Below are 27,898 nucleotides of genomic sequence, written 5' to 3' on the forward strand. Positions count from 1 at the left end.
AAGCTTTCCTCTAACATGAGTCACTGCTTGTCCAGACTCGGCTTCAGAGTAGTTTTCTTTTGGAAGATGGCAACTAAACTGGTGAGTCACAGCATGAAGTGCAAGAAATGCTCCTGGACTAGTGTGAGATGTCCAGGTGAGCTGGAACTCCTGAGCAGCAACTGTAGCCAAAAAAGCGTTCCTGCAAGATGTGGTTGGATGTGTCTGGAAAGGAGCCTCAACTACAGTGCAGCACAAGGACAGCCCAACAAGGAGCCCTGGGGCCACTGGGGAGGGGGTCAGCTCTGGCCAGGATGCTCTGAGCAGGGGTCCCTCCTCACCCACACCTTTGAGTCTTAGTGAGAAGCCCAGTGCTAAGGCTGTTTAAAGCTGAAATGTCAGGGAGAGTAACAGGACTTTTCTTTGTTTTGCCAGCATCTGAAAACCAACACTGATTTTGCAACTTCACTGCAGCGGGCCTCAGGCACGGACCATAACATTTAAGGAAGTGTAATGCCCGAGTCAAGGAAGTGTCACGCCTGGGTGGACTGAGTGTCATTTCTGCATCGCCCCTCAGTCATCATCAGACCCAGTAACACACATCCCACCTTTTTTAGTTCCTCCCTTAGTACAACTCATCATCTCCCCTTCCCAGCTGGGATCACCGCACGCTCAGTTGCATCAATTCAACTGTTAGCATGGGCAGACTCCAACAATTGGAAGACTTTATTATTATTTTTAATCATCTCCAACTGAGGGTTCCACAGTAGAGTGTCCAAGACAAAGTGAAACAGTTGCCACCCTCAACTTCTGATTTTTTCCCTCCCTAGTGCTTTCTGAGTTTATATTGCTCAGTACATGAGGTAAGCAACCCAGCTTTAAAACACCACCTTAAAAAACCAAAAATTTATGAGGAAAGAGGGATGACAACATGGAGTTTTAATTGCAGAGCCTTTCAGTGCTGTGGTTTAGTGATCCTTTGCAGAGATAGACACATATCTAAGAGGGGCTTGAAGCATCTCCAGCTTCCTTTAGCATAACAGCACGAGGAGCAATGAATAGTTAGGACTTCATGGTGACTGCCCACATGCAAAAGGCCAACTCTCGGACAGAGTTCTCACAAAAGAGAGCCATACAGGCATTAACAGTAAATCAAAGCATACAGGAAAAAGGTTAGATACTCAGAGGGAAGCAGCATGACTCACTTCAGCTCACAGAGGCAGCTCAGACTCCAGACAACAGCAATGCCTTCCTCAAAAGTGGAGGATGCAGAATCCATGATCAGCCCCTGCCCTCATTCCACAGGAGGCATGAGCCAGTATGAGGACAGGGCATGTGCCAGGCACAGAGGTCACCAGGAAACACTATCCCTTGCTTGGCTAAGCAAGCAAGAAAATCAGTGTTGATTTTGAGAACAAGGCTGCTTGGATCCAAGTGCCAGTCAGTGGAAGCCTGCTCTCAGTCAGAACCCAGCATAGAGTCCCTTAAGGCAGGCCAGCTCTTCTCTCCACTCAATGCTCCATTTGCTCAGAGAAGCCAAGATGCACAGCCAAGGAAGCTTCCTGAGCTATGAGATCCAAGTGCTGGCAGCAGTTTGTCACTTTAAGCAATGAGCTTTTACACATGCTGTTGTCTGTGGGTCAAGCAGCTCTGCTTCCCTATTACAAAAACAGGAAGCCAGGGACTAACCCTTGCACTCACCACCACACCCTACGCCAGGGTGGAGAGGCTGCCCTGAACCAGTTTTTGCCTCGAGAAAAACATCCACCTAAGACCATGTGGGGGCATCCTCTTATAATCCATCTTTATTTGTAAAAATCCACATATAAAATCTTCGGTTTCCTTTTACAAAAACATAAAGGCACATAAAACTACTCAAACTCTCATCCCCCTGGACTGATGGTCGGACACTTCCCCCCCACCCCAACCTCCCCCTTGCTTTCTCCTCCAGTCCATGTTTCTTCATGTTTCCTTTAGTTTTCAGCTCACTCCTGCTCAGACACAGTACTGCTCTTGCAAAGATGAAGTATGCACACAGGGGAGATGGTGGAGAGGTGGCATGGGCTGTGCGTGGAATGTTTTACAGGTACTTTTTAGTAGTAGGTCTCTCTTTCCACCCAGCCTGAAGGAAAAGGAGGGAGAAAGTAGAGTTAGTCTCAAGGCAAACCAAGTATGAGGCTCATGAGAGCTCCTTCTAGGTTCTTGAAAACTTGTACTGTAGCACCTGAGCTAATAAGTGACCTGCCACAATGGGGAAATCTTGCCAAATTTATATTCTCCAGCTTTCAGGAACTCTTCCAGCTTTCTAGAGCTATCCAAGCATTAATCACTCTTTTCCATCTACTTCAGTGCATCTATACTTTTATATAATGGGAAAGAATGTAGAGATAGCAAGAAGGCCTTAATTTGAACTAACTGCACAATTAATGTTGAGGAAGGGGAAAACACAGCAAAATACAGCCCCAAATAGTGTTCAGGGGTCCCCAAGCTTTGCTGGGGTTTCTGGAGAACTCAGCAGCATGAAGAGGTGGGGAAGGGAACACAGAGATGAGCAGCAGATTCTTACCGCCAGGGTTGCGCCTGATAATGAGCTTTCTGACTTCATCATACACGAAGATGAGGAGGGAGTATGGGAAAGCACAGAACCACCAGGTCGGCCTGTTTGGGAGAGGAGACAGTGAGAACACGGGCTATGGAGATGCTCTTGGCCTGGCACAGCTGTGACTGGATGGCACACTCGAGGGCAAGAAGGCTGGCATGACCCAGCTTGCCAGTTCAGTCAAGAATCCTCCAAGCCAAGAATTACTACCAGGTTTTCTGCTGCAATAGATTAATTCACTTTTGGATAATAATTCCAACACAAGGTGTGTCATGGCACCTTTGCTCATCTCTGTACCAGCACCTCCCCACCTACCAATCAAGCAATACTTCCCCTAAGTACACAACCTTTGTGCCCAGAGCCTTGCTGGCTGGAACTGTACTGTTTCCCCTCATGATTTACACATACTAATATCCAGCTGCTGCAGGCACTGGGCAGAGGCCAGCTTTCCTGTTAGGAAACGCTCACACTTCAGCACCCAACTCTTGGAATGCAAGATGTACCAGGATTTATTTTTTTTCCATGAAGATTTCATGACACTTAAACTTTGAACAGTCCTCTGGCTTAAGACTAAACTCTGCCATGAAGTGTTGCAATGCTGTTGAGCAACACTTGAAATATTGGCACCTTCCCAACCATTAGGAAAGTTAGTGTGCATCAACTGGTCATCTGCATCTACGCAGCAGCTTTTAAAAGACTTTACTACTTGTTCTCTTCCCAAGGGATGTAGGAAAAAAGCACAAGACGTCATCAGCAGTTCTTCAGTACCCAGGAGTCATCTGGCCTATGAATCACACAATGCCACTGGCTTTCTTTGGAGGTGCAGTACCCTTCCCATAAAAATACTCCAGGAAATAAGTGCAAGAGGCAGCTGCACTAGAGCACACTGGTACTGAAGTTCTATCACTGATTTTTAGTGAGGCACTCAACAGGAGGCTCCTCATAAACATTCCACACACAGTGAAAAAAAACCCTGAGTGCCACAGGACAGCAAAGGATCACAGACACCCTCTAACCTGAACTCTTTAAGACTAGGTTTGATGCTCCACTAGTTCACAACTACTTTTATCCATCTCCCCACACAAGCACTACTGTTCTGTGGTACAATCTGTTACACAAAAAGCATGATGCAACTTACTTCAGAGGATACATCCTTAGAGCAACATCCATCCCAGGGCAGTAGGACAGGAAGGCAGCCAGAGCAGTCTCCTCAAAGAGACCAAATATTAAGATCTTGTTCCTAGAAGAGACAGGAAAGAAGTCAAGAACAAAGTACTTTCAGAGATTACCTCCTAAAAAACAACCTAGCTGCCACATGGGAGTGAATGGAAACAGACATTCCAGTCCAGCCCAGAAGGTGGGGACCACCAGGCCATCCATCCAAGCCAACTGCAGAGTTACCATGATGGTATTTTAAGTCTTTTCAGAGACAGCTCATTATCAAATCAACCAGCAATTACTTTCATCACAAATTCAGGAGGCAGCTGGAGTTTATGCCATGAGATCTCTTGATGTACAAGATCAGGAGATCAAGGCTGTGTGCTGGAGTGTCTGTGGGCTAGTGAGGTGGGCTAGCTTCCACAGACAATGCCAACAGACAATGCCAACAGCAGCCACCATTTCTTTGTCTCAGTGTCTCAGCCTGACAAGTGCCATAAGAGAGCACCCAGTCTTTTACCTACTACCAAGGCAGTCTTGGTCAAGACTTCTGCCAAAACACCCAGACCCTGCTGGGATGAAGAACTAGAGTGCTGTGCGCTGGAGAACACACAGAGCTCAATTCTAAATCTTCTCCATGGACAGGCTGACTTACTTCATCCCCTGCTGGAAGACAGAGTTTCTCCGGGTCTTGCAAATGATCAAGTCTGCCCACTGCACGACCACGATGCTGACAAAGAAGGCTGTGTGGCAAGTGAACTCCACTATTTTCCTCTGCTCATAGGTCTAGGAAGAAGACAAAGCAGAGAACATTTGTTCAGACACGCTGCCTTTGCTCTCTGGTGCTCACATCAGGTTCAGCAGGCGTTAATATTCTGGCTGGCAGCCTCTAGGCTGTGCCTCAAAACTCACCCATTGCTGCCCATAGCTGTCTTCCACATCGTTAATCCACTTGTCATCCCACTGAACTCTGAGCCCTAGCAAGCCAGAAGGCCAGAACCCATTCTCTGCCATGATTACAAAATAGGTGAAGAAACCTCCAAGGGCCTGGATCATACCTAAACAGGTAAGAAAGGATGATAAAACTGATGAGGCTACTGTGCAGAACAATTATAACAGAACAACAGTTTGTAGGCAACCCTAACCACCTTAAAAATTACTCCTTGCAGTGCTCTATGTCCCAAGCAGCAGCTGTAGAAATAGTTCACACTAACATCAAACTCAGCTGTAATCCTTTTGCTGAGCAGCTTCTGCCCCCAACTTTGTACAGAGTTACTTCTGTTCTGGCCCTTTGCTGTGATGGCACCATACTCAAGGACACAAGATAAAACTCCCTTTGTATTCTTATTATGCCTTGCCCACCCCCAACCCTTGCAAAATACAGTCAAGAAGGTTCCCAAGGTCTGCTGCAATTAAGCCTGAGCTCCCATCCTGTGAACTGGGCACATCTCTGTAGCTGCCTTTAATCAAAGCTCCTAATGCTGTGTGTTTAGGGATATGCTGGAGAGAATCCTTTACTTCTAATTAAACTAACAATGGGATCTATGTTCTTGCTGAACAAGTCTGAACCAGAGGAGAGCTGGTTGCCAGCCAGTTCCTTTACAGCGCTGTGCAATTAAACAAAATTACTGTGAAAGCGATTCAATGGATCAAGCTGCACAAGCCACCGCTATAAGCCATGGGGGAAGAATCATTGCAAGTTCTTTACAGCCTGAGGTTCTGGTTTACACACCCCAAACCTCAACCCTACCAAAATAAGCAGAGCAGTCACTGACTCAAGAGTGTGTACAACCCCTGCTACCACCAAGTTCAAACTGGTGCCAGAGAAAACAGAGCAGCTTACCAATCTGCCCATAGGCCATGCTGATCAGCCGTTCATTCACCAGCTTGTCTGTTTTGGGATTTCTGGGCTGCCTCTTCATGATGTCACTCTCTGCTTGCTCGTATGCCAGGGAGATAGCAGGGACCTGAGGGTGGCAGACTGCTCTTAGAAGAGTTTCAACTCTCCACTGTATTGAGTTTTCCCTGTCCCATGTACTCAGTGCCAGAAACAGCACTCCCCAACAAAAGGGATATTCCAAAAGGACCTTACCCCCTTCCCTTTCCCCAGTTTGTCCTTACAAGGAGCTGAAAGATCCTCAGACTCAAGAGCCATGAGATGAATGTGAATAAAAGGAGTATCAGATGGTCCCTTACTTTAAATCAGAACACTAGAGGAAATTATTTAAGCATTTTCCTTCCACCTGTCCTTTCTTTAGGGTACCTAAGAACATGCACATTTTTTTCTTGAGACAAAAAAACCACATTCACCATGTCAGTGCCCAAGTCAATGCAGAGGATGGTGACTGTTCCCAGAGGAAGGGGTATGTTTGCAATGATGAAGATCAGGAACGGCGTGATTTCAGGAATGTTACTGGTCAAGGTGTAGGCAATAGACTTCTTCAGGTTATCAAAGATCAGACGACCTGGGGCAAGGAAGAGAGAGCAGGGTAACTCTCACTTGTCAGCAGAAGGCAGCCAAGCAGCTCACAGGCAGCCTCAGTGCTAACACCAAATGGCAAAATGCTACTGCAGCAAATTAAAGGGTTCTCTCGTATGTAAGGGTGAGACTGCTCCACGCACCGCAACACCTGTGGACAGTGACACACTTTGGTCACAGCAGTCAGGGCTCACTGCATACAGCCTTGGTTTCTGGACATCATCAAGAGCCCCTGGAGGGACCCTCTGTTCTGCTCCTGTTTGAGAGCTACTTCTCCATCAGGGAGGAAAACGTCACACTCAGCTGGCAGAGATGACTGTAAGATCACGTGTTAGGCAACAGCACAAAGTGCTTTTGTTACGCAGCTGCTTCCTACTCTTACCCATCCCCAAAGGGTCATGCAGAACACCCATGGAAAGAAATAAAACTTTGAAGGGAGAAGGAAAAGTGCTCCTCTCCTTGAAAACTCTTGTCATGGAAGCAAGCTCAAAGACCCCCCCCCCAGGTGCCTCTATTTCAGAGGGGATGCTGAAGCATGTTACTTTACCAGCACTGCACACAAGTTATAGACTCACCTTCTTCAACCCCAGTGACAATGGAGGCAAAGTTGTCATCCAGGAGAATCATGTCAGCTGCCTGCTTGGAGACATCTGAGCCAGCAATACCCATAGCAACACCAATGTCAGCCTTCTTCAGAGCTGGGGAATCATTCACACCATCACCTGTGACTGCTACAATGGCACCCTAGTCACAAAGAGAGGAACAGCAAGACTGAAATCATCATGTAAGACATGTTTTTGGCAGAAAAGTGTTCTCCTACCTTACAGATGAAGCACAAAAAACTATTTCACCTTGCTGTAAAGAGACCTCAGTTCCTCCTTGCCCTCCCCTCACCCTTTCCCTGTTCTGATCAGGCTCATCAAGGGAACCATGCTGCTCTCTTGAAAGGAGATACTGGACAACACATGAGCATGTTGGATCCTCCTCTCCCAAGCACATCCAGAGAATTTAGGAATTAAGTTTACTAATGAACATCCTAGGATCAGAAGAAAGCCTCAGTACAAACTGAAGATATTTTCCTGTCAGACCCTTTTATTTATGTATTGTAGAGCAGTCTGACATCAGCAGCTGAAGGCTGCTGACAGACAGATTTAATCTGGCTCTTTACATGAGGGCACTGAGGAGACTTGGCCCTAGCACTTAAACAGCAGAACAGTCTGGTAGTTTACATATAAATGTCTGGGCACTTCTCTACTATGACATCCTTACTCTCCCTCTCTTTACCTGTCGCTGGCAGCCTTCCACAATGATAAGCTTCTGCTGAGGAGATGTCCTGGCAAAGACAATTTCTGTGTGGTGAAGCAGGATGTCATCCAATTGCTCGCTAGTCATGTCCTTCAAATCTGAGCCATGAATCACACAAGCTTTGGCATCCCTGAAAACAAGATAAGGTATGTTTTACTTTGCAGTAAGTTTCTCATTAGCTGAACTTGCCCCATAAAAATAAGGTTCTTCAGTGCTCTGAGAAAGACCAACTTCTGCTATGACTAAATACTAATCCAGGCAGCCTCTGCACAGAGGTTGGATGCTCAAAATTTTGAGAGGCAGATGAGGAACACCAAGAAAAAGACAACAAAACAGAACCAAGCAACAGACAAAAACCCTCATGAGCAAATTAATTCTTTCCATAGCTTTCTAAAAGGCATCAAAGCAAAGACTAGTTGTTCCCACAAATCTCAGCCTCTCTCAAAAAAAGGAACTCCTGGCTCAGGTAGTTAGCTTCCAAGGTTTCAAGAGATGCTGCTGTCTGCAGCAGGCAATCTTTTTTGCAATAGACTGATGACCATGTGACTGGTGACACATGGTACCTCACAGAGTGTTCACACCATGCAAGTTCCAACTAATTTACACCCTTTGGCCACAAAAGCATGCAATGTTATATTTAGACTGGTTTGGTACCCTACATGCTGCAGCAAAATACCATCTCTCTCCAGCCCAGCATACCATCCCTTATAGGTCTAGGAGACTGTCCACACAGCTCTTGACATCACCCAGTTTAGACAGGGAAATTCCTTCCCCACCCTTAGAGCCAGCTGCTGACCTGCTCAGTCACAGAGCCCGGCCAACCCCAGCCTGCACTGCTGGGTTTTGAAGTTACCCTCAAAATCTAAAAAGAAAAAGAACCAACCAAAAAAAAAAGCCCAAGCAATTTAATTTCACAGGGTGTCTCTATTCACAGTTCATAAGCTACATGGCTGTCCTCCAGCCCAAACACAGGCTGGGTCAAGCTAAGCAATGCAGACAGCCCAGCCATTCTGCAAACAGCCTACTTATGCCAAAGCACATTTTCTGAGGATGCCTCAGTCCCAGCTAGGCTATGAAGGCAAGCATTAACCCTTAAGAGGAAGGAGTTCCCTTCTTACATTTATTCTGCTTGTAGCTACACACTAGTGTCAACTCCTCTACCTGGCATAAATCCTGCTCCCTTTGCTCGCCTACAGTCTTACTCTTAAGCCTTTCCCACACACAAGACACGCACATTTAATGCAATCTTTTGTGCATTCTTCACATAACTCATGATACACATTGCAGAGCAACAATATGCTGAGCTAAGCAAACACCAATCTTTTCGTGTACAGAGGGGAGATGCTGAGGGATTATCCAAGGCAAGGAGAGAGGCAAATGCAGAATTCTTTGAACAGGTCTGGCCTTTCCCAGCAGACATTACCTAGGGTTGACCTGGCTGACAGGAATGTTGAGTCGAGCAGCAATATCTTCTACTGTTTCATTGCCCTCGGAGATGATGCCGACACCCTTGGCAATGGCTTTGGCTGTGATTGGGTGGTCTCCAGTAACCATGATAACCTGAAATGCAAACAGACTGCCATGGAAGCCTTGCCTGCCCTGCAGAACAGCACTGCCCAAAAGGCAGAGTCCCTTGCACTGGAAAGGCCACACGTCTTTTGTTCTACTTGCGAGCCCTAGTGCAGAGCAAGTCTGAGGTACAGCCTGTAACCTGCTACCACTATGCAAGGGATTGAGGTGGATAGAAGACGAGAAATTGTCCATGTTGAGCTAATGGAGCTAGTTCTGTCTCCAGCCTGTGCTTCCTTCTCATTTTAGTCAGTACTGTGGCGCTCTAAGCCAAATCATGTGCTTTGGGACACCATGCTCTCAGCACCTGCCAGGGCCCTAGCAGTTTGGAGTTTCACTCATTTTTCAGTTCATGAACACACAACCATTTGTATTTAACTTGGAAATTAAGCCTGAAGTAGCAGTAGTTAAATCCTGATCAATTCCTTCATCCACTCACATTACAGTAATACAAGAGGTCAAGGAAGCCCTTTATTTCCCCAGGTATGAAGTGAGGTGATTTTCAACTCAGGAATAAATTACCTTGATCCCAGCACTTCTGCATTTGCCAACAGCATCCGGCACAGCAGCACGAGGTGGGTCAATCATAGACATCAGTCCTACAAAGCAGAGTTTGTCTACAGGGAAGTTCAGGTCGTCCGTATCAAACTGGAAGCCTTCAGGGAACTGACCATCAGGCAGAGCCAAGTGGCAGAATCCTGTAACACATCAAACCCACATTTACTTTGTTCCTACACATCAGGAAGCAGAGAGTGAACACTTACTGCTTCTGCAAACAGCTGTGCAAGAATAACAGGGCAGCTTAGGCAGAGGTTTAGCCAGGGCTGTTGAGACAGGAGTCACGCTCCTATCCTGATAGCTACCAGCTGTGGCTAGGTGCCCAGACACAGCCTGGTACCTATGCAGTGGAATAAACCCAACACTGTGTGGTCCCATGGAAGGTCCCAGATGCTTTGCTGCATTTTGATCTACGTGACTTTGCTGCTGACTTTGCAGACCAGACCCTGCAGGTTGACTTTTAGATTAAAGGCAAGACTGTCCCTACATGGATTGCTGAAGTGACCTTAATTCTATGGTTACACTGCAGGAACAGTGACCCTTCACTTAATCTGTGAGGACTGCACAGGAACATGAAGGACAAATCTTTTCCAAAGTAATCAGTCTGTTTTTCCTTACCTAACACTCTCTCCCCGAGGCCTCCCAACTCAAGGTAGGCATTCTGAAAAGCATCTTTCATTTCCTCATCCAGTGGTTGCTCTTTGCCATGGATAAGAATAGTGCTGCAGCGATCCAAGATCCTCTCTGGAGCTCCCTTCATCACCAGCAAGTAACGGGATTCTGATGGATTAGCGTTTTTGTGGATAGACAGCTATGGGTGGAAGAAATGAATGTGTTCTATAAACATGTACTGTGAAGGACGCAGTAATCAACATCAGTGTTCTGCAACTATGGCAGCTCAGGGCCATTCATGATACTCTGCTCTAGTTTTCATTTACCCACACTTTAAAGAGGTTCACAAACTAAGGAATCTGAGCATTCTTTGGCATTAATATGTAACTGCAGGTGTTGTAATGACCTGTTCTGCATTCAAGTGTTACCTGTTAAGGTCACTTCCCAGCAGTTCACTCCTATTCCCAGATCTGAGTTACTCCATGCTCTGTGCACTACTGCTACAAAGGTTGAAAGCATGCCTGATCCTTTGTTAGCAGCTAACACCTTAGTGTCAGTGCAGCTCCCACACGTGCAAATATGGTAAACTTAGATTTGTAGAACAGTCTTCAAGCAAGTAATGGCTAGACAAGATTTGGGTGCCAGAACAAGTTTTCAGGCAAACTGTACAAATTCACACAAGTACTTCACACAGCAGCTCTCCTTGCAAGAGCACACCTGCTTACCTGGTACTTGTTGGTAGAGTTAAATGGTATTTCCACCACTTTGGGATACCTTTCTCTCATCTGCTTGACAGAACCACAGCACAATTCAATGCATTTCAGAAGTGCAGACTCAGAGGCATCTCCTGCCACAGCTCGCTGAGGAAAAAAGACAACTATCAAAACATACAACCACAGAAGACTGGATATTTAAAACAGATTTTAAGTGTAAATTCACCACAGTCCAGTCCTAGCTTCTACATAAGATTATATGAAAGCAAAGAATAAATAATTATATTATCTAGTACCAACAAGTACTGCATTTCAGAAAGCCAGGCCTCCCATCTTTAGAGAGCAGCAGTCTTCTTGTGACAAAGTCAAGAAGCCCTTTAAAAGGGTTAGAGAAAGTCACATAACCACGTACAGTCAGTCCAAGTGAGGCCAAATCTGAGAACTACTGTAAGCTGCTTGCCATGAAGAACAGCTAATGTGAGATGAAGACTGACTACATACACACAGAAACTTCCATGTGCCCCCTCACTCCAAGATAACATCAGCTTATCAAGGCACTGGGAGAAATTTGATCTGTCCCTTCCCCATAAAGGTTAGCACTGGTAGGGATGGGGGTTCCCAGCCCAGGAGATCTGTATGTGCTCAATGTCCTGGTGGAGCTGTCTTTGCTGCAATTGAAACCAAGTGTTTCTTGCCCTTCTGGACTCTCCTTATCTGTGAGCTATTTTTTTTTCCCCATTTCTTTACTATTTTTTGGTATCTAAAGACTTCTCAAAACTTCCCTGTCCCAAGCCTTCCTTAAACAGGAAGAACTCCAGCTCTTTAACTTCAGGTCACATTTTGTAGATTTAAGATACGGTCAGAGGAGTGCTGGGGAAAAATAGTTTGTTCCATCATCTCTACTACCACTGCATCAGAACACCCCTGGGAATAAGTTTACTAAGCAACATGACTAATACTTGACAGATTATAAGCACTGTACGGTTAATTTCAGCCTTGGCTGGGTCACAGTTCAGAAGGAGGAATGTGAACTGGTGCTATGCCAGCATTTGCACCAGCACTGAACCAGTGAAAGCTCAAGGAGATTTGCCAGTGAGAGCAGACTGTCTCTAGCCAGTCTCCCACAAGCACTGCTCCCCCTGCTCTGATGTTTACTTCTCCCAGCACCAGGTGTTTGTAGCTTTGAAGTGTACAAATGCCAGAGATAGCAATTCCTGGAACAACCAGATACTGGGAAATGCCTAGGAAAGCTTTCTGTTATTTTCCAGCCCTATGTGAAATACCTGGCCTCCCAAACCGAGTGTAGATGGCAGTGGATGGCAGGGATTCTGCTGTGGGAAAAATGCCTTTTCAATCCCATCTTCCCTGCCCACAGCACACCTCCTCTAAGAGTGCTAGACTCCAGAAAAGGTTAAGAGTGGCAGCTACCTCCACTTTGCAGGTTCATGTGACCCACAGGATGTAATCTCACCTCCACTATGAGAGGATGGTGGTGAGGAACAAGACCAACATTTTTTTGGGGGAACTCACCTTGAGAATTGGTACATTTTCCTGGCCAGCCTGAAACACAGCACGGTTACAGAGACCTGCAATTCTGGACAAAGCAGTCCAAGTGGCTGAGCTCTTGTCAAAGGAAGCACCTGGAAGCAGAGGAAGAGTGTCAAAAAGCCACCCCTCAAGAAAGTCACATAAGCTGAAAAATCCCACAGGTTTAAGACCAAGAAACCTTTATCTCAAACAGGAAACACTCAGAGCATCACTGCATCTCTTTCATTCCTTCTCCCTTCCCAGATGCTTGATGAAGAACTGATTATTTTAAGATAGCATCAGTGTAAGAGAACACCTCTGCTTTCAAGATTCCAGTAATGGCCATATCCAGCAGCAACAGAGGGACACACTGACAAAGCCAAGGAATTCTGGACAGATAACACTCATTCAGAGGGCTTGAGAAAAGGATGCTGGGTTCTACCTCCAGCTTGTCTCACTTTATCTGTCAACCCAGGAACTGGATGAAATAGCTCCCAAAGGAACAATGCTTAAATAAAGAAACTCTCTCATTCTGGCTATTAAGCTGGCTTTAAATGAGATGAAGAGACAGTTAACCGATAACCTAACATACTTTCCATTAAGTGAAATCTTCTAGGTTTACTTTCACTGCAGCCAAGCCAACCACTGCCAGGCCTAGGGCTTCCAAAAGATCTATTTATAGCTCATTACTTTGCATTAGTGTTAAATAATGTGGCTTTTTAAAGCAGTGCAGACAAGCACAACGTTTTGGACTGGTTCAGGGCAGGGTGCAGCAGCACCACTGGAAAATGTTTATGCTAATAATGTGTTGCAAACACAGCATTTCACAAGGTAGACAACAGCTAGGAAACTCCTGAGTTTCATGGTTGTACTGAACAGTTTGGAGAGATAAGCATTTCACTCAGTTGTACAGTGCACAGATTTCAGATTCTTATCAACTAGGAGAAACTTCCTGCTAAAGTCTTACATGCATAGCTGGCACTATGTAAACACAACCTGGATGTTCTGGGAAAACCCCTGTCCAAAGACAACCATCTAGCTCCACATGGGAACTTGCCATCTATGTCCAGCCTCAAGTCATTATTATCAGGCCCAACACTTCTGCTGTCCATACTTTCAACAGACTTAAGATTGAGCAATTTCATCAAGATATATTTTAGCAAAGATAATCAGGTACTTTGTGAATGTTTCTATGTACAGGGCAAACATATGGTGCTGAATATTCAAGAGGCTCAAATTCCAGTGGAGTAATTCTGCACAAAAGGCAGGCTAAACAGAGTTTAAGGAATAAACAGAATCATGGTTCAGTGCCAAAGCTTTCTATGTGTCATTTTAATTTTTTTATGCTCATTCTAGACTGTACATTAGAAATCCATGCATTGTGAACATCACTTGGACTGAAGAGCCACAAACACAGGTTCTTAGAAGTACCAGTGTCCAGGCAGGCGCAGAAACAGCCATTTTTTAATGAAATGCCTCAAGCACAGCAAGGCTGTCTTACCACTCTGGTTCTCTGTAGTGTCAGCCTCATGGATCTGATTGTCAAACCACATGTGAGCAACTGTCATACGATTCTGTGTCAGAGTGCCTGTTTTGTCAGAACAGATGGTGGACGTGGAACCCAGGGTCTCCACGGCCTCGAGGTTCTTCACCAAGCAGTTCTTACGAGCCATACGCTTGGCTGTTAGTGTCAGACATACCTGGGGACAACAAAGAAGATGTCAGGCTAGATGCACTAGTGCAGTAATAACACTGCTATCCAACTCAATGTGCACATGGAATAACTACCAGCTCCCAGGCCCTGCAGTGATTGCCTAACTCCTTGCTCACCCTGACAGTGCAAAATAAACAGCAACACTTCAGCTCAGGTGCTAGGTTTAAATGACATTTTCCTCATTACAAAACCTCCAGAACAGGCTTCAGCCTCCTACTCCTCAGTGTATTAGGAAGGAAACATGCCTCAGACTAACATTTCAGTCAAAGTTGCCACCTCCTAACGATAAGAGTTCTCAAAATAGGTGAAGGCAAGCCACATATGAGCAGGCCTAAATTAGCTGTGGTGATAAGGCTTGCAAGTTGCTAGGGTAGAAAGAAAGCAACTCCAGCTAACTTTCTTGCTGGAGGCTGTTATCTGGTTCCAGTTCCCAACCGTTCACTTCCTGGCTTGGTTGCTACTCTGCCTCCTAAGGCAGCAGGGAAGCATTTTCTTCTGTCTATCACCACTCTCCATACACCTAGAACACCTAGATACTCTCATGACCTCTCTTAGGGACACCAAACTTCCAGAAACCTGTGACAGATCCCAGACCAAAAGCTGGGGGCTGGAGTGAAGCCTGCTGGATCCTCTGGCAGCCCTTAAGGACTGGAAGGGTTGATGTGCATGTGGGTTTCTGTTGGATGTAGCAGGAAAACCCCATATTGCCACTGAAAAAGGCAGGACTTAGAACTCCTAGTCTTGCTCACTTCAGCTGTATGGTGCCAAGCTTCTGGGCAGGTATAACTTAGGGACCCCATCCTTATGAGAAATTGCTGCAGAACTTGATGTTGATTCATGAAATTAGTTAAAATACACTGAACTTATAAAGCCCAACCCTACACGCTCACCTTCCTTTACTTCAGTGTTCACCTCTCTGAATGCACACTGAGATAAAGCACTCCACTTCCTTAAGGACCAAATTCACTCTTTTTCCCAACTTCACTCACCGTAACCGTTGCAAGCAGCCCTTCAGGGACATTGGCAACAATGATCCCAATGAGGAAGATAACAGCCTCCAGCCATGTGTAGTCAAGGATGAGGGACAGGACGAAGAAGGAGACACCCAGGAACACAGCCACTCCAGTGATGAGATGGATAAAGTGCTCGATCTCCATGGCAATTGGAGTTTTCCCCCCTTCCAGTCCAGAAGCCAAACTGGCAATTCGGCCCATCACAGTGCGATCCCCAGTGCTAATGACAATGCCACGGGCAGTGCCTGGAGGAGGGATGGGTTTGAGAAAACAAAAACAACACAGCTTAATATCCTGTAGGTGGGGAAGAGATGTCCTGGGTGGGCTTCAGCATAAAGACCCCCATATTCAGAGGTGCAGCAGAAGTCCTGCCAGACACGTCTGACATTCCTGCTTCTTGCAGCTGCAGTACTTCATACAGATCTACCTCATGGTTCACGCTACGTTATCTGCACTTCAACATTTTTTACTTGTAATAAAACAGGCTGGAAGACACACCACACAGCTGCTCCTCTGAAAGAAGCAAGAACAAAACACCCAGCAGTGCTGTGGAGTCTTTACCCACTCTAGAGTAGTGCAGTTGGAATGGGCAAGGACTTTGATGGAACTTCCACCCTGCTTATCTGTACAGCTCAGTATCATTGCTCATACCTCAGGGCAGTAGGAGACACACATACCTTCCACACAGTTGGTGGAAAAGAAGGCAATGTTCCTGGTCTCCAGTGGGTTCTCATGGGAGAAGTCTGGAGACCTGGTTTGAGGCTCTGATTCACCAGTAAGTGAGGAGTTATCCACCTACATACAAAGAAAGTACTTTGTCATACGTGAGCAGAGAGATGCCTACTAAGTACTTTCCCCATACTTCTCCTCCACTCCAGCCCCAATTCACAGCATAGAAGACTAATTCATCCTCCTTCAGAATGAAGTTTCCCAACAGCCTGTCACTTGTCACTACTGTACCTTGCAACCATGTGCAGATATGATCCGAAGGTCAGCTGGAATTCTGTCTCCTCCTTTTACCTCCACTAGATCTCCAACTACAACACCTTCAGCATTTATGCTCATCTTCTCACCATTTCTGACTACAAGGGCTTGCTGAAAGGCAGTGAAGAAACAATCTGTGTCAAAAGCAATTCTTAGGAAAAGGCTCTAAAGATCTGACAATCTTTTATGCTGTGCTTCTACAAGGTTTTTACTAAGGTGTTTATATCTGATATATATGTTATTTAAGAAAAATAAGTTGGTTTTTTTTCCTTGATATTAAAGCTCCTTGTTAGCAACATGACAGTGTGATAGTTATGATCCAGATTGTCCATGAAGGAATTCAAACTTTAGTGCTTATCACACCAGTTATAGAACTCACCAAACTACAGAGAAAGTGTCCTATGATAGTTAACAAGCTGGTGGAACCCAGAGGTTTTCAGGAACTACCTTGGCCTATTAGCATAGCTACTTGGAGCAGTCTCTCAGATCCCTCAAAATTAAGAGCTAGTAACCCACATTAACAGCCAGGCCCTTGCAATTGGAGATGATGTTTAAAACAATTCATACTTTTAAACAAGCTATGGCTTGGGAAATTATTTATTCCATACCTGAGGCACCAAGTTCTTGAAGGACTCCATGATCTTGGAACTTTTTGCTTCTTGGTAATAAGAGAAACAGCCAGTAACGATAACCACAGCTGACAACACAATACCCAGGTACAGCTGCAAAGAGCAGAGAAAGTGAGTCAGAGGGCAATCTGCCCGAAAGGCTTCCAGTTTGTCCAAATTAATTACCTGGCATTTGAGTGCCCCATCACAAACATGAAGGTACTTGCAGTCTCTGAACATTTTGAACACAAAGGCTGTCCATAAGATAGTGTTGTTAACACAACACAAAGGAAGTTGCCTGTTCATTTCATTATGTGGAAGCACTCCAAAGCACGTTAAGCTCACACATTGAATTTCCCATGCTTATGAGAAAAGCTTCTGGACTGAATGCTTAAAGGAAGTTAATCTGCCTTGAGCCCAAAAGGCTGCTCAGCCTGCCTTGGAGGTAAACAGACATTTTTACTTACGTTGTCGTTGTTGGGCTCCAACCCCATCAAGCTCTCTATGCCGTAAGCCAGAAAACACAGAATAGCACCAATCCAGAGCAGGAGCGAGAATCCTCCGAAGAGCTGCTTACAGAACTTGACCCATTCAGGAGTGGTGGGCGGGGGGGTGAGGGCATTTGGGCCATCACGAGCCAGGATCTCCTCTGCACGTGCAGTAGTCAAACCCTACAAGAGAGGTTTCTTTTTAGGCATTGTGCAAAGACCAACTGCACAAGGTAGGTCTGAATTTGCTCAAGTTCTACCACAGCAACAAGGAGCTGCAAACAGAAAACAGAGATGTCCAAAGCTGCCAGGGTTCCACAACACAAGTGCAGGATGTGAGAGCTGAATGCCAGAACAGGAGCTAGAGGATGCTGAATGCTACTTGAGGAGCCTGCAGGCCATGTGCCTACAAGCACAGAAGAAGGGCAGGACAAGAAGCTTACAGCCACAGACTTTGGAACAGCACAGCGCCATCCACCCTCATCAAATTACGGAACAAGTGAAAGCTGGAGGCCATAAAAGTGATGACATGTTGGAACAACTTTCCAGGAAGTTCAGCTTTCAGAAGCCAAGATTTTGGACACAAAAATGCAAATCGCTGTACTGTTTTAAAGAGCAGACTTGATGCTAAATGCAATCATGCACAAGAAATGCATTAAGCAAAGCAAACAACAGCAGAGGTGTAAAACCACTGCAGTGCTTCTGCACTGGACTCTAAGGTAGCCTAGGACATTTGCACACCTCTTAGCGCAGAAAGGCAGAATTTTAACTGGTACTAGCCATCATTAAGTCTCTGGGCATATGCTAGCTCTCTAGACTATATTTGCAACATAACAAACACTTGTCCTCATTACATGCTCCTCCGGAAAAAAATAACACCAAGAATCAACTTGACCTTGAACGACTCAAGAGGCAGATAACAGTGACTTTGTTAGAAGCAAAGTTGCTAAAGTATTGCAGTCAAGTTGTTCAGTGGGAAGATAAAGAGAAGTATTTGTGAATTCAACAATTCTCCCAAAGCCCAAGAAACTTAACTGGAGGAGGGGAGATTAAACACAGAAAGAAAAAAAACACCATACCAAAATCTGACCACCCAGATCTCCCTTTGTGAAATGCTCTGAGCTGTGGCTGTTTCTTTTCAGATCAGGGCAAAGAAGGAAGGAATACAATGTTTACCTACCCGATTCAAATCTGTGCCATATTTACGATGAAGTTCATCAAGGCTCAGCTTGTGGTCATCCTGAAAGACAAATGGTTGGAAGAGAAAAGAATGTGAGAAAAGTGCTCAGCAATTCCACCTCCCACCCCAGGTTTCCTATCTGTAATGGTGTGATAGCAGGACTCTAGCTCATCCTTTCTGTGAAGAGAAATCTCAAACTCATTCTGGAATTCAGCATAGTCTAATCTTTAGCATTCTTGTGACTATTTGGATACTTGAAAACTTATTTGAAAAAGTATGACTTTCAGTACAGTCCCTACACCCTCAGCAGATTCTGTTAAACCTCAGTGGGTGGTATTTTTGGGAGGTTGAGAGAGGAATGGGAAAAAAAGGAGTTGGGAAGGTAGGAATGCACTGAAGATTAAACCTGTAATTTCACACATTTTTAAGTAGTGCTGCCATATTAAGCACTACTTTGGGGGAAGTGTTTCTTTCCCTAAAGAGGCTTCTTTTCACAGCCTGGCTATTTTTCAGTTGGATTAAGTTGGTTCAGAGCAGTGCCTCACTTAAAAACTTGCACTGGAGGAGCAGATGCTTAAAGTACACATGTCTACTGAACACGGAATGTAATCTTTGAGCAATATTTAGAATCCCCTCTTCCTAACAGAGGGGCCAAAAATGTTAAAGCGCAGTCTCAAACCCATGGAGCAGAACCAAAATCTGCATCACCTTTAAGGACAGCAGATCTAAGCCAGATGATGCTCACAGACAGATACAGCATCATCCAGCTTTCACAGATGGAGATGGGAGAGACTCCCCACAGCCTCAAACATGATTAGAAGGAGTAACACTGAGGTCAGTCTGAGCAGAGGCCAGCAGCAAATGGAGCTGTACAGCCTCCACTCCTCAGCTGGAGTGAAAACAGCAGTCCCACTCACATGACAGCACAATAAAGCCTGCAATGCTGCTATGCAGAGCTGAGGAAATACATCCATACTGTGCTATGGGTAATGCAGGCAAGCACAGACTTAGGTTCTGTGTCAAGTGCCTTTTGAGAATTGATGTTGCCAGGGTCTACTGTGTGCTCATCTTGATGCTGAAACACTCACAGCACATCTGACTTGGGGACAGAGGGGATGAGAAGGGAGATCAGCACCTTCAGTCACACCATACTGTCAGCACACCAGCTCGTTTCTCTTTTAGTCAGATTAGGGACAGGGCTTCAGGCATTGCAAACATCCTTAGAGCTGCTCTTTCTGTGCCCTGCACTCTTACCATCGCAACTTCCTTTTTAAGTTCGTCCAAGTCCCTCTCCTTCTTCCCCTTCTTTCCGCCATGCTCTGATGTAGCAGTGGGCTCATACTTGTCTCTTCCAGCCTGCAAGGGAAGATTCAGCATTATTAGAAACATCTTACAGTCAAATTCCACAGCAGCAGACATGAACTATACACACACAAGACTGCCAGGCAGACAAAATTATTACAGTTTATTAAAGCTGTCTACCTAAACTTCAGCAAAGCCTTTGACACTGTTTCCTACAGCATTCTCTTGGACAAACAGGCTGCTTGGACAAGCCTGTGGCTTGGACAGGTGCACTGAGTGCTGGGTATAAAAACAGCTAGAGGGTTGAAACAAGAAAGTGGTGGTGAACAGAGTTACATCCAGCTGGCATCTGGCCACGAGTGGGGTTCTCCAGGCCTCAGTACTGAGGCCAGTCCTGTTCAATATCTTTATCAGTAATCCAGACAAGCAGATCGAGCGCATCCTTAGTCAGTTTGCAGATAATACTAAGTGGGGCAGGAGGGTTGATCTGCTGGAGGGCAGGAAGGCTCTGCACAGGGATCTGGACAGGCTGGACTGATGGGCTGAGACAAACAACACAAGGTTTAACACAAGGTTAAATAAGGCAATGTGCTGAGTCCTGCCTTGGCATCGCAACAACCCCAGGCAGAGCTACAGGTGGGGACAAGAGCAGCTGGAAAGCTGCCCAGTGGAAAAGAACCTGGGGGTCAACAGTGGCTCCATATGAGCCAACATGTGCCCAAGAAAGCCAATGGCATCCTGGCCTGTGTCAGCAACAGCGTGGCCAGCAGGACCAGGGCAGTGACTATACCCCTGTGCCTGGCACTGGTGATGCTGCACCTTGAGCTGTGCCCAGTTCTGGGCCCCTGACTGCAAGGAGGACATTGAGGTGCTGGGGAGTGCCCACAGAAGGGCAACAGAGCTGGGGAAGGGTCTGGAGGAGCTAAGGTTGTTGAGCCTGAAGAAAAGGAGGCTCAGGGGAGACCTTACTGCTCTCTGCAACTCCCTGAAAGGAGGCTGTAGCCAAGTGGGTGCTGGTTTACTCTCCCAAGAAACAACAGGCCAAGAGCAAATTACCTCTAGTTGTGCCAGGAGAGGTTTAGATTGGCTATTTGGAAAAATTTCTTCACAGAAAAGGCTGTCAAGCCCTGGAACAGGATACCCAGGAAACTGGTTGAGTCACCAGCAGTATTTAAAAGATGTGTAGATGTGGCACTTGGAGAGATGATGTAGTGGTGGACTTGGCAATGCTGGGTTAGCGGTTGGACTCAATTACTCTAATGGTCTCTTCCAACCTACATGATTCTACAACAGTCATGCCACTACATTAAATAAAAACGAGCTAGTGAACAGAGAAGTCTGCTTGGCATCATGCCCAATACACAGACTAGACTCAGACATTGTACAAGCCTAGCAAGGAGGTAAGCAAGCTATACACTGCTCAGGCAGTCTTGACGTGTGAGCCCTGGCTCAAGCTGGAAAAGTGACGAAGAGCAGAAGAAACCAATTCCTGAGAGCAAACGTATGTTTCCTTCAGCACATTAACTCCTCCTCCTCCTCCCTCCCAGCCTTCCACATCCTCTGGTGAGGAGGAGAAGCCTAACAACTGTAGATAAATAAGAGGTGGTACCTCTGCTGGTCTATTCTGGGGGCTACGTTCCAACACTTTGATTCTCAGTTTGGCAAACTAGCTGGCCAGTTTACACAACAGGAATCTGCTTTCAATTTATGGCAGTTTGAGCAGCAAGAATGGTATACAAAGCAGCAGTACACTTCTGCAGATTCAATCTGTGCTTAGTCCTGCTTACACTTCACAGAGCAGATGATTTGCTTAAAGCTTCTTTATTCAGTAGGATTTTTATTCACTTTTATTATGGTGAATTCTACATGAAATCATGCAAAGATTTAGATCTAGTCATAACGGGGTAAACAAGCATCCAAGGACAAACAAATTATGACTTAGTGCACATAAACATCATTTAATCTTCTGTTCCCTTCTGTGTGGGACCAATTACATCCCCACACTCTGCCAAGTTTTATGTGATGAGATTTTCACCTAATAAGATCTCTGAGAAGAACTTTAAGATGAAACAGCACTTAGTGGCACCAGAGTCAAATCTTTAATGAGATTAAGAAAAGGTTTCAAAGGCACTGCCTCGCTTGTTCTTTGCATGAACACCTCAAACCACGAACTGGATGCCTGAGAGCTGGATTCCTGAGTGACCTGGACACAGGAACTACTGTTTGCATCCAAGACCTGTCCTGATGAGCAGCTAGCACAGGAAATTATTATCTGTTTTGAGAGAAGTACAAACCAAAACCAAAAGTGAAACTGCACCAAAAAAAAGAAGGATGACCATTACTTTTCTGAAAGAACCCGTCAGTCACATCTAGACAAGGAGTTTTTCTTACTGTGCTGAGAAAGCTCTGTGTGCAACATTCTGCAGCCACAGTCACACACATAGCCACAGTCACATGCACAGAAGTCTCCCCTTGCCCTGCTCAGTAAAGGCAAGCTTTGCATGCCACTGCGGAGCTGTGCAATGGAAACAGTTTTTAGTAAGTACAGCAGAGCAAAGCTATTTGCCTCCACTGATCCAGGAAAAGGACACAGAACTCCAGACTGTCAGCATTCCTGACATTCTCTTCCCTGCACCTAAACTCTCATTTCCCTTCTTTAAAAAAGTGAAAGCCACGGTGCTTAAACCAGCAAGGTCCTCACATTCCTGCATCACAGGAATTTGCCACAGGGCAATTCACAAAAAGCCACCATCAAATATCTCTCTCCTTCAGTCTCTGAAGGAAACAACTTTGACTTCTGCTGGAACTATGGCAGACAAGTCCAAACACGGCCCTGCACAAAACACATGCCTCTTGATTGCTGCTTGAGATGAGAAATGATTCCTAATGAAGGTGAAGGAGCTAGTGCCTTGTCTGACCACTCCATCACCTCCAGCTTCACCCCTTCTCCCCAAGAAGAGCTTGGCAACTGCTTGCAAGTGATCTAAAAACCTCCTGGTTTTTTGAAACTACTGTGAGAAACCCATTTTCTCATTGGGGGCAGTGAATAACCCAGGAATATAGGAGAGCTTAGGCTTTTTCAGCTGCAGCCGAATCAATCTACAAGTGGGCAAACATGAAAAGGCTCATTGCCCTTGTTCAAGCATGATTTGCTTTAAAAAAAAACAGCAACCAAAAACAACAAACCCAAAAACCCCAGTGATCAGCTCCAGTCAGAACAAAGAGTGGATAGAGTTACTTGTTGCTTTAAGCACCCAAGTATTTGGGTCTTAGTGGAGTCTATCTTACAGAGGAGCTCAGCAATTCCCCAGCTTGGGGAAAAAAAAAAAAAAAAGCACAATACTTTCAGTATTTCCCTCTGTTGCTTTATTACTACATCCCACCCTTACTGAAAAGGTAAGTAGGTAAGTCAGGAGAATCAGCTTCAGCTCCTGTTACAGGATCATTTAATGCAGAATCTGAACTTCCTGCTCAATCATTCAAATCTGAACTTGACACATGCTTCAGAGTCCAAGTCCTGCCCCTGTTCTGTGCCTCCGGGGCCATTGCCTCCCTTCCTGCAAGATGAGCCCAATCAGTTCAACAAAGGCTTGTGCTGGCTGGGCTGCCAGGGGAAGAGGTTTTCATCCCACCTCGGCGCTGTAGGATTTCCCTGCTCTCCCCTTCTTTTCCTGTTATACAAAGAGAAGAAGGCCTGTGGTACTCCACATCCACATCTTATCACGATTTAATCACATGGCCTGAACACAAAGGAAGGTCTGTCTCATCAGAAATGTCACCCCTGTTCCTTGACTTAGCCCAAGAACTGACTCATCAAAACTGCCTCAGAAAAAAAACAATGCAGCTTCTTTTTTTTCCATGCAAGATTTATTTTTTTTCCACTGGCTTAAGCACAACATTTGTACACACCAGTGTAAGAAGTTTTATACATCCCCCAGAAAATCCTATTGTCTTTCAGCTACAGCTGATGATTTTCCGCTCTGGACTAATTGAGCCATTCAAGGCTGATGTTCTCAATACAAGCCATGATTGACCAGGAAACAGGAGGGGTACAAATCAGCAGACAAGCTCAGAAGTACCCTGTTCTAAGATCACCTAATCCAACAAGAAATGTCAAGTAAGAGCCAAAACAAATTATGCAGTCTCTGGAGGCCTGGTCTGTTTTAGTGCTTATGTCATTATAATCAATTGTGCAGAGAAAACAGAAAAGTTACTGTCCTGCTGCCTTATGAGACAGTAAATATATTAACCAGATGAGTCATAAAACTAACTCTGCCTATTGGACTGGAAACTCTGTTCCATGACCCTATGTAATCCTAGCAAGAAATGGAACAGCTTCTTTGGATCCTTCTTACTCCCTCCCAAGAGCTGTCTTCAATCTCCTATCTCGAATCAAAAATTTAAACTGCATCAATTGATCAGACTCTCAGCATCCAGGACAGTACAAGGCAGTTTTTACTCAATAGCTAGTAATTGCTAATTGTGCACTGTCTGCTGCTTCCCAAATTATGAAAGGGCAAGCTCCTCTCCCATGAGAAGAGATGTAAACCTAATCAAGTTTTTAATAATCAGGATGAAACAAGGACCACCCACACACCTTAAACCCTGTCTGGGTATTAGGACAAACAACTCTACTGCTCTGGAGTTGTGTGAAGACCCAAGAGCAGAGAGGGCTTTCCAAAAGTCATCACTGCACAGCTGAGTAGCCCAGCCTGGGTTTTTTGGTGCTGTGCCAACTACAAAGAGTCACCTTCCTCACTTCTTTGCCCGTAATAAATGGTTACCACAACTCCAGACATCTCTAGTAGCTGAAAACACATCAAGAGGAGTGGACTGGACACAGGTTTCCCCTAGACAAGCTGGTGAAGGCCGCCCCTTGGACAGGCCTGGGTGAAGGATGAGCTGCAGCTCTCAGCAGGTGAGGACTGGAGAGGGTTGCACAGCTCACATCACTTGGCAGAGGGCCCTGCCTGTGTTCCCATTTTTCCAGAAACATGCGCTGACTAAGTCCATTTTCCAAAGAAAACCCTGGGCTATCTCTAGCTGCAGTAATAAAAAGTGAACTGTCATAAAATAGCCATAGTAATAAAGGAATGAATAAGATGGGGGAAGGGGAAGGTAATATATAAGATTTTCTTTAATTGCACCAGATAAGGATTGCTTTGATTTGCATTATTTCCCTTCAACTGGTTCCATTATGCAATAAACCTTCCTAGTTTCTGACAGGGGGAAAAGGCCCTTAACTGGGGTTCAAGGAAATCTGAGCTACCTGAGAGGTTTTTCTGCTCCTCACAAGTGTGCTTGATCACAGCATCCAGCTTCAAAAAGTCTTCACTACTGTTCCCAACAGGCTTCAGGCACACTTTGCTTTAGTTAGAATAATCGATCTAAATGAAGGACATCTCCTCCTCACGGCCTTTAAGGCAAAGCTGACCTCCAGAAATGTCCCCAAGCACACACCACCAACTCCACGCAATGCCTGTGCAGTGAGGGAGATGGAGCGAAACACGCTGCTGTCTACCACCAGCTTCCATTCGGCTCTGAACAGGAATGAAATCCAGAGTGCTTTCCTCCGCTCCACACCCCCCCCTCGTTGGATAATCTGCTTTCTGGGCTGCGGAGCAGCAGCTGGCCCTCCCCTTGCCCCATTACCATTTAAAGTAAAACAGACTCAGCTTCTCCTCACAGCCACAGAGAGAAGAAGCTTGTTTTCTCACACTTAGGCTCTTTTTTCCTCTTCCATCCCATCATGCACCCATGGGGAAGAAGTTTCCCTTTTGGGCACCCTAACTCAGGGCAGGCACATGCTGCTCAGTGTTGCATCCACACTCCGCCTTTCCCACTGCCTCGCTCTCCCACATGCCCGTTTTCCAGGGGGTCCCCAGTCACACACACATTCTCAGCGCCGAAGGAGCAAATCTTGTGACTTGCTACCAGAAAGCATGAGGCAGCCGTATTATCCCCGCTGAATTAGCTCTTGCGGCGGCGCTTCACTTTCAGGCTAATTGCTTTATTATCCATGCAACCTCCGAAATCTGAAGTGGAGCGAGACAGCTTTCTACAATGGAAGGCGTTTGTACCTTTCCTTAGTCCCACCAAGGCAGGCGAAGGCCCTGAAGCCTTTTGTGCTGCAGTCCTGCATAGACACACAACTCAAAGGCTGCTCTGATCATTTAAAAAAGATTCAGAATACTGCCCACACTGCCAGATCTCTCCTCAGTGTTTAATCTCCTAGATGAATTTTACTGTCCATACACCCTGTTGTCTACTGGACTTAAATACAACAGGCTGGGCTGCCAAGCAACAACAGAAGAACTTCCTTAGGAAAAGGAATCCCATACACAGAACAAGTGCTGAAATCCCACCCCACACAGCCCGTTTTCCAAGCAACCCTCCATTCAGGCACGGTCTTGCAGCTCTCCCTACTACTCACGCAATTATGTCAACACTGCTGCTGCTGTACTGCACCGATGAGGACAATACAAAGTCAAGTCAATGTTTGAACAGCGCTCGGGAAGCACAGAACACCTGTTGGCAGGGAGCAGGCTAACACCGCTGCCATGGCCCTGCACGGCCAGCCTCTCCTCAGGAAGCAGAGAAATCGGGGAATTTTACAGGAATGCGGCTAAACCAAAAGTAAACACGAACCTACACACCTCCAACTACGCAAGACATACCGGGAAAGATTCGAAGTTTTTGGAAAAGACAAATACCCAAGCAACAAACCCCAGAAACTAGTCTCTAGTTTTCTGACATAAAATGAAATCAGAACAAGCCAAGAGCTGCTTCTGCTCCACACACGGGTGCTGGAGCACAACATCCCCCAACAGTATCACATGCACTTTTCTTTAGTTAGAACTAAAGACTTCTCCTCCCTATATGAGAAGAAACAATGCTGATCCAGGGGTAAAAATCGCTGCAGGAACCGCACAGCCTTCTGCACCAAGTTATCGCCCCAGAGAACAGGAGACCTCAGCCGGGTCCGCCTCTCTTCTGCCACCATCTCCCATCACACCCTCACCGCTACCAACAGGCAAATTAGCCCTAACAACGCTGAGGGCTCCCCTTCTCCCGCCCCCGCCATGCCGGGCCTCGTGTCTCAAGGAAAGTCTAAAGTACTCTCAGGAGCCCCGGGAGCAGCCGCGCTCCCTCCCCAGCTCCGCAAGGCCACCAGATAACACCAGCCCCGGAGGCTGCGGGCGAACGAGAGGCCCCTCGTCGGGGAGACACGGCCTCCAGGAGGAGCCGGGGGCTTTGGGACGCCGGCTCCTCGCCCCGGGCTCCGCCACGCCCTCGGCCGGCTCTTCCTTCCCGCGGGCGGCGGCGGCGGCCCTCGCACGTTGCTGGGGCTGGCGGCACCGGCGCCGCTCGCCAACGGCCGCGGCCGCCCTCGCACCCGGCCCGACGTGGCCGCCCCGGCCCGGCACTCACAAAGCGCAGCCTCGCCAAAGGGAAAGGGGTACCGGCCACCGTCCGGTTCCTCGAACTTCCCACTTCCCGCCCCGGCCCGGCCCCGCCGCTCACCCCCTTGCCCATGGTGCCGGGCGACTGCGTGCGGGTCAAGTGACGGGGGGCGAGGAGCGGGGCTCAGCGGCGCCACGTGTCCCGGCCGGCGCAGGTGCGGAACAATAGGAGCACCCCGGCCGGCGCGCTCCTTCCTCTTCTTTCTCCTCCTCCTCCTCGGCTCCTCGCCTTCGCCGCGCCCCCCTCTGCCCCCGCCCGGGTCGTTCCTCTCCGACGCCGCAACCGCGCGCAGCTCCGGCCGCCGCCGGGTTCCCGCCGCATAAAGAGCCTCGCTCGTCCGCCACGCCCAGCCCGTTGTGGCACCACCCCCGTGCGCTGAAAGGGCGTGAACGGGGCGGTGCTGGGGGAGGGGACAGCGCCCGCGGGCCTTTCCGCCCTCCCGGGTGCATCTCGGGACGGGGCGCTCGCTTTCAGGTTCGCCCGGGTAGCCCCGGCCGCGCCTCGCCGGAGTGGGCGCCCGTTCCGCGGCGGCGCCGCCAGGCCGGGGCTCCCCGGGCCCCTTTCCCGCTGGCCCTGCGGGGGCTCGGCCCTGCGGCCGCCCGGAGCCCCCAGGCGCTGGTGCCCCGCGGGTGGTGTTGCCGCCGCT

The 27,898-nt window shown here is 46.9% G+C and overlaps 1 protein-coding gene across 1 annotated transcript; it reads right to left on the bottom strand.

Moving 5' to 3' along the window:
• Positions 1–682: 682 nt before the first annotated feature.
• On the bottom strand, positions 683–27,578 carry ATP1A1 (ATPase Na+/K+ transporting subunit alpha 1). The gene is made up of 23 exons (XM_058044333.1): positions 27,313–27,578; positions 19,741–19,842; positions 18,487–18,546; positions 17,286–17,489; positions 16,819–16,932; positions 16,187–16,321; positions 15,904–16,021; positions 15,203–15,471; positions 14,001–14,199; positions 12,503–12,612; positions 10,985–11,119; positions 10,266–10,458; positions 9,612–9,787; positions 8,944–9,080; positions 7,500–7,650; positions 6,791–6,959; positions 6,047–6,201; positions 5,580–5,703; positions 4,649–4,794; positions 4,392–4,522; positions 3,717–3,818; positions 2,546–2,637; positions 683–2,101 (listed from the first exon to the last, which is right to left on the bottom strand). The coding sequence occupies exons 1-23, from the start codon at positions 27,322–27,324 to the stop codon at positions 2,073–2,075; spliced, it is 3,063 nt and encodes a 1,020-aa protein (XP_057900316.1). The 5' UTR covers positions 27,325–27,578; the 3' UTR covers positions 683–2,072.
• Positions 27,579–27,898: the final 320 nt, after the last annotated feature.

Source organism: Melospiza georgiana, chromosome 2, assembly GCF_028018845.1.
Source record: "Melospiza georgiana isolate bMelGeo1 chromosome 2, bMelGeo1.pri, whole genome shotgun sequence".
NCBI lineage: Eukaryota > Metazoa > Chordata > Aves > Passeriformes > Passerellidae > Melospiza > Melospiza georgiana.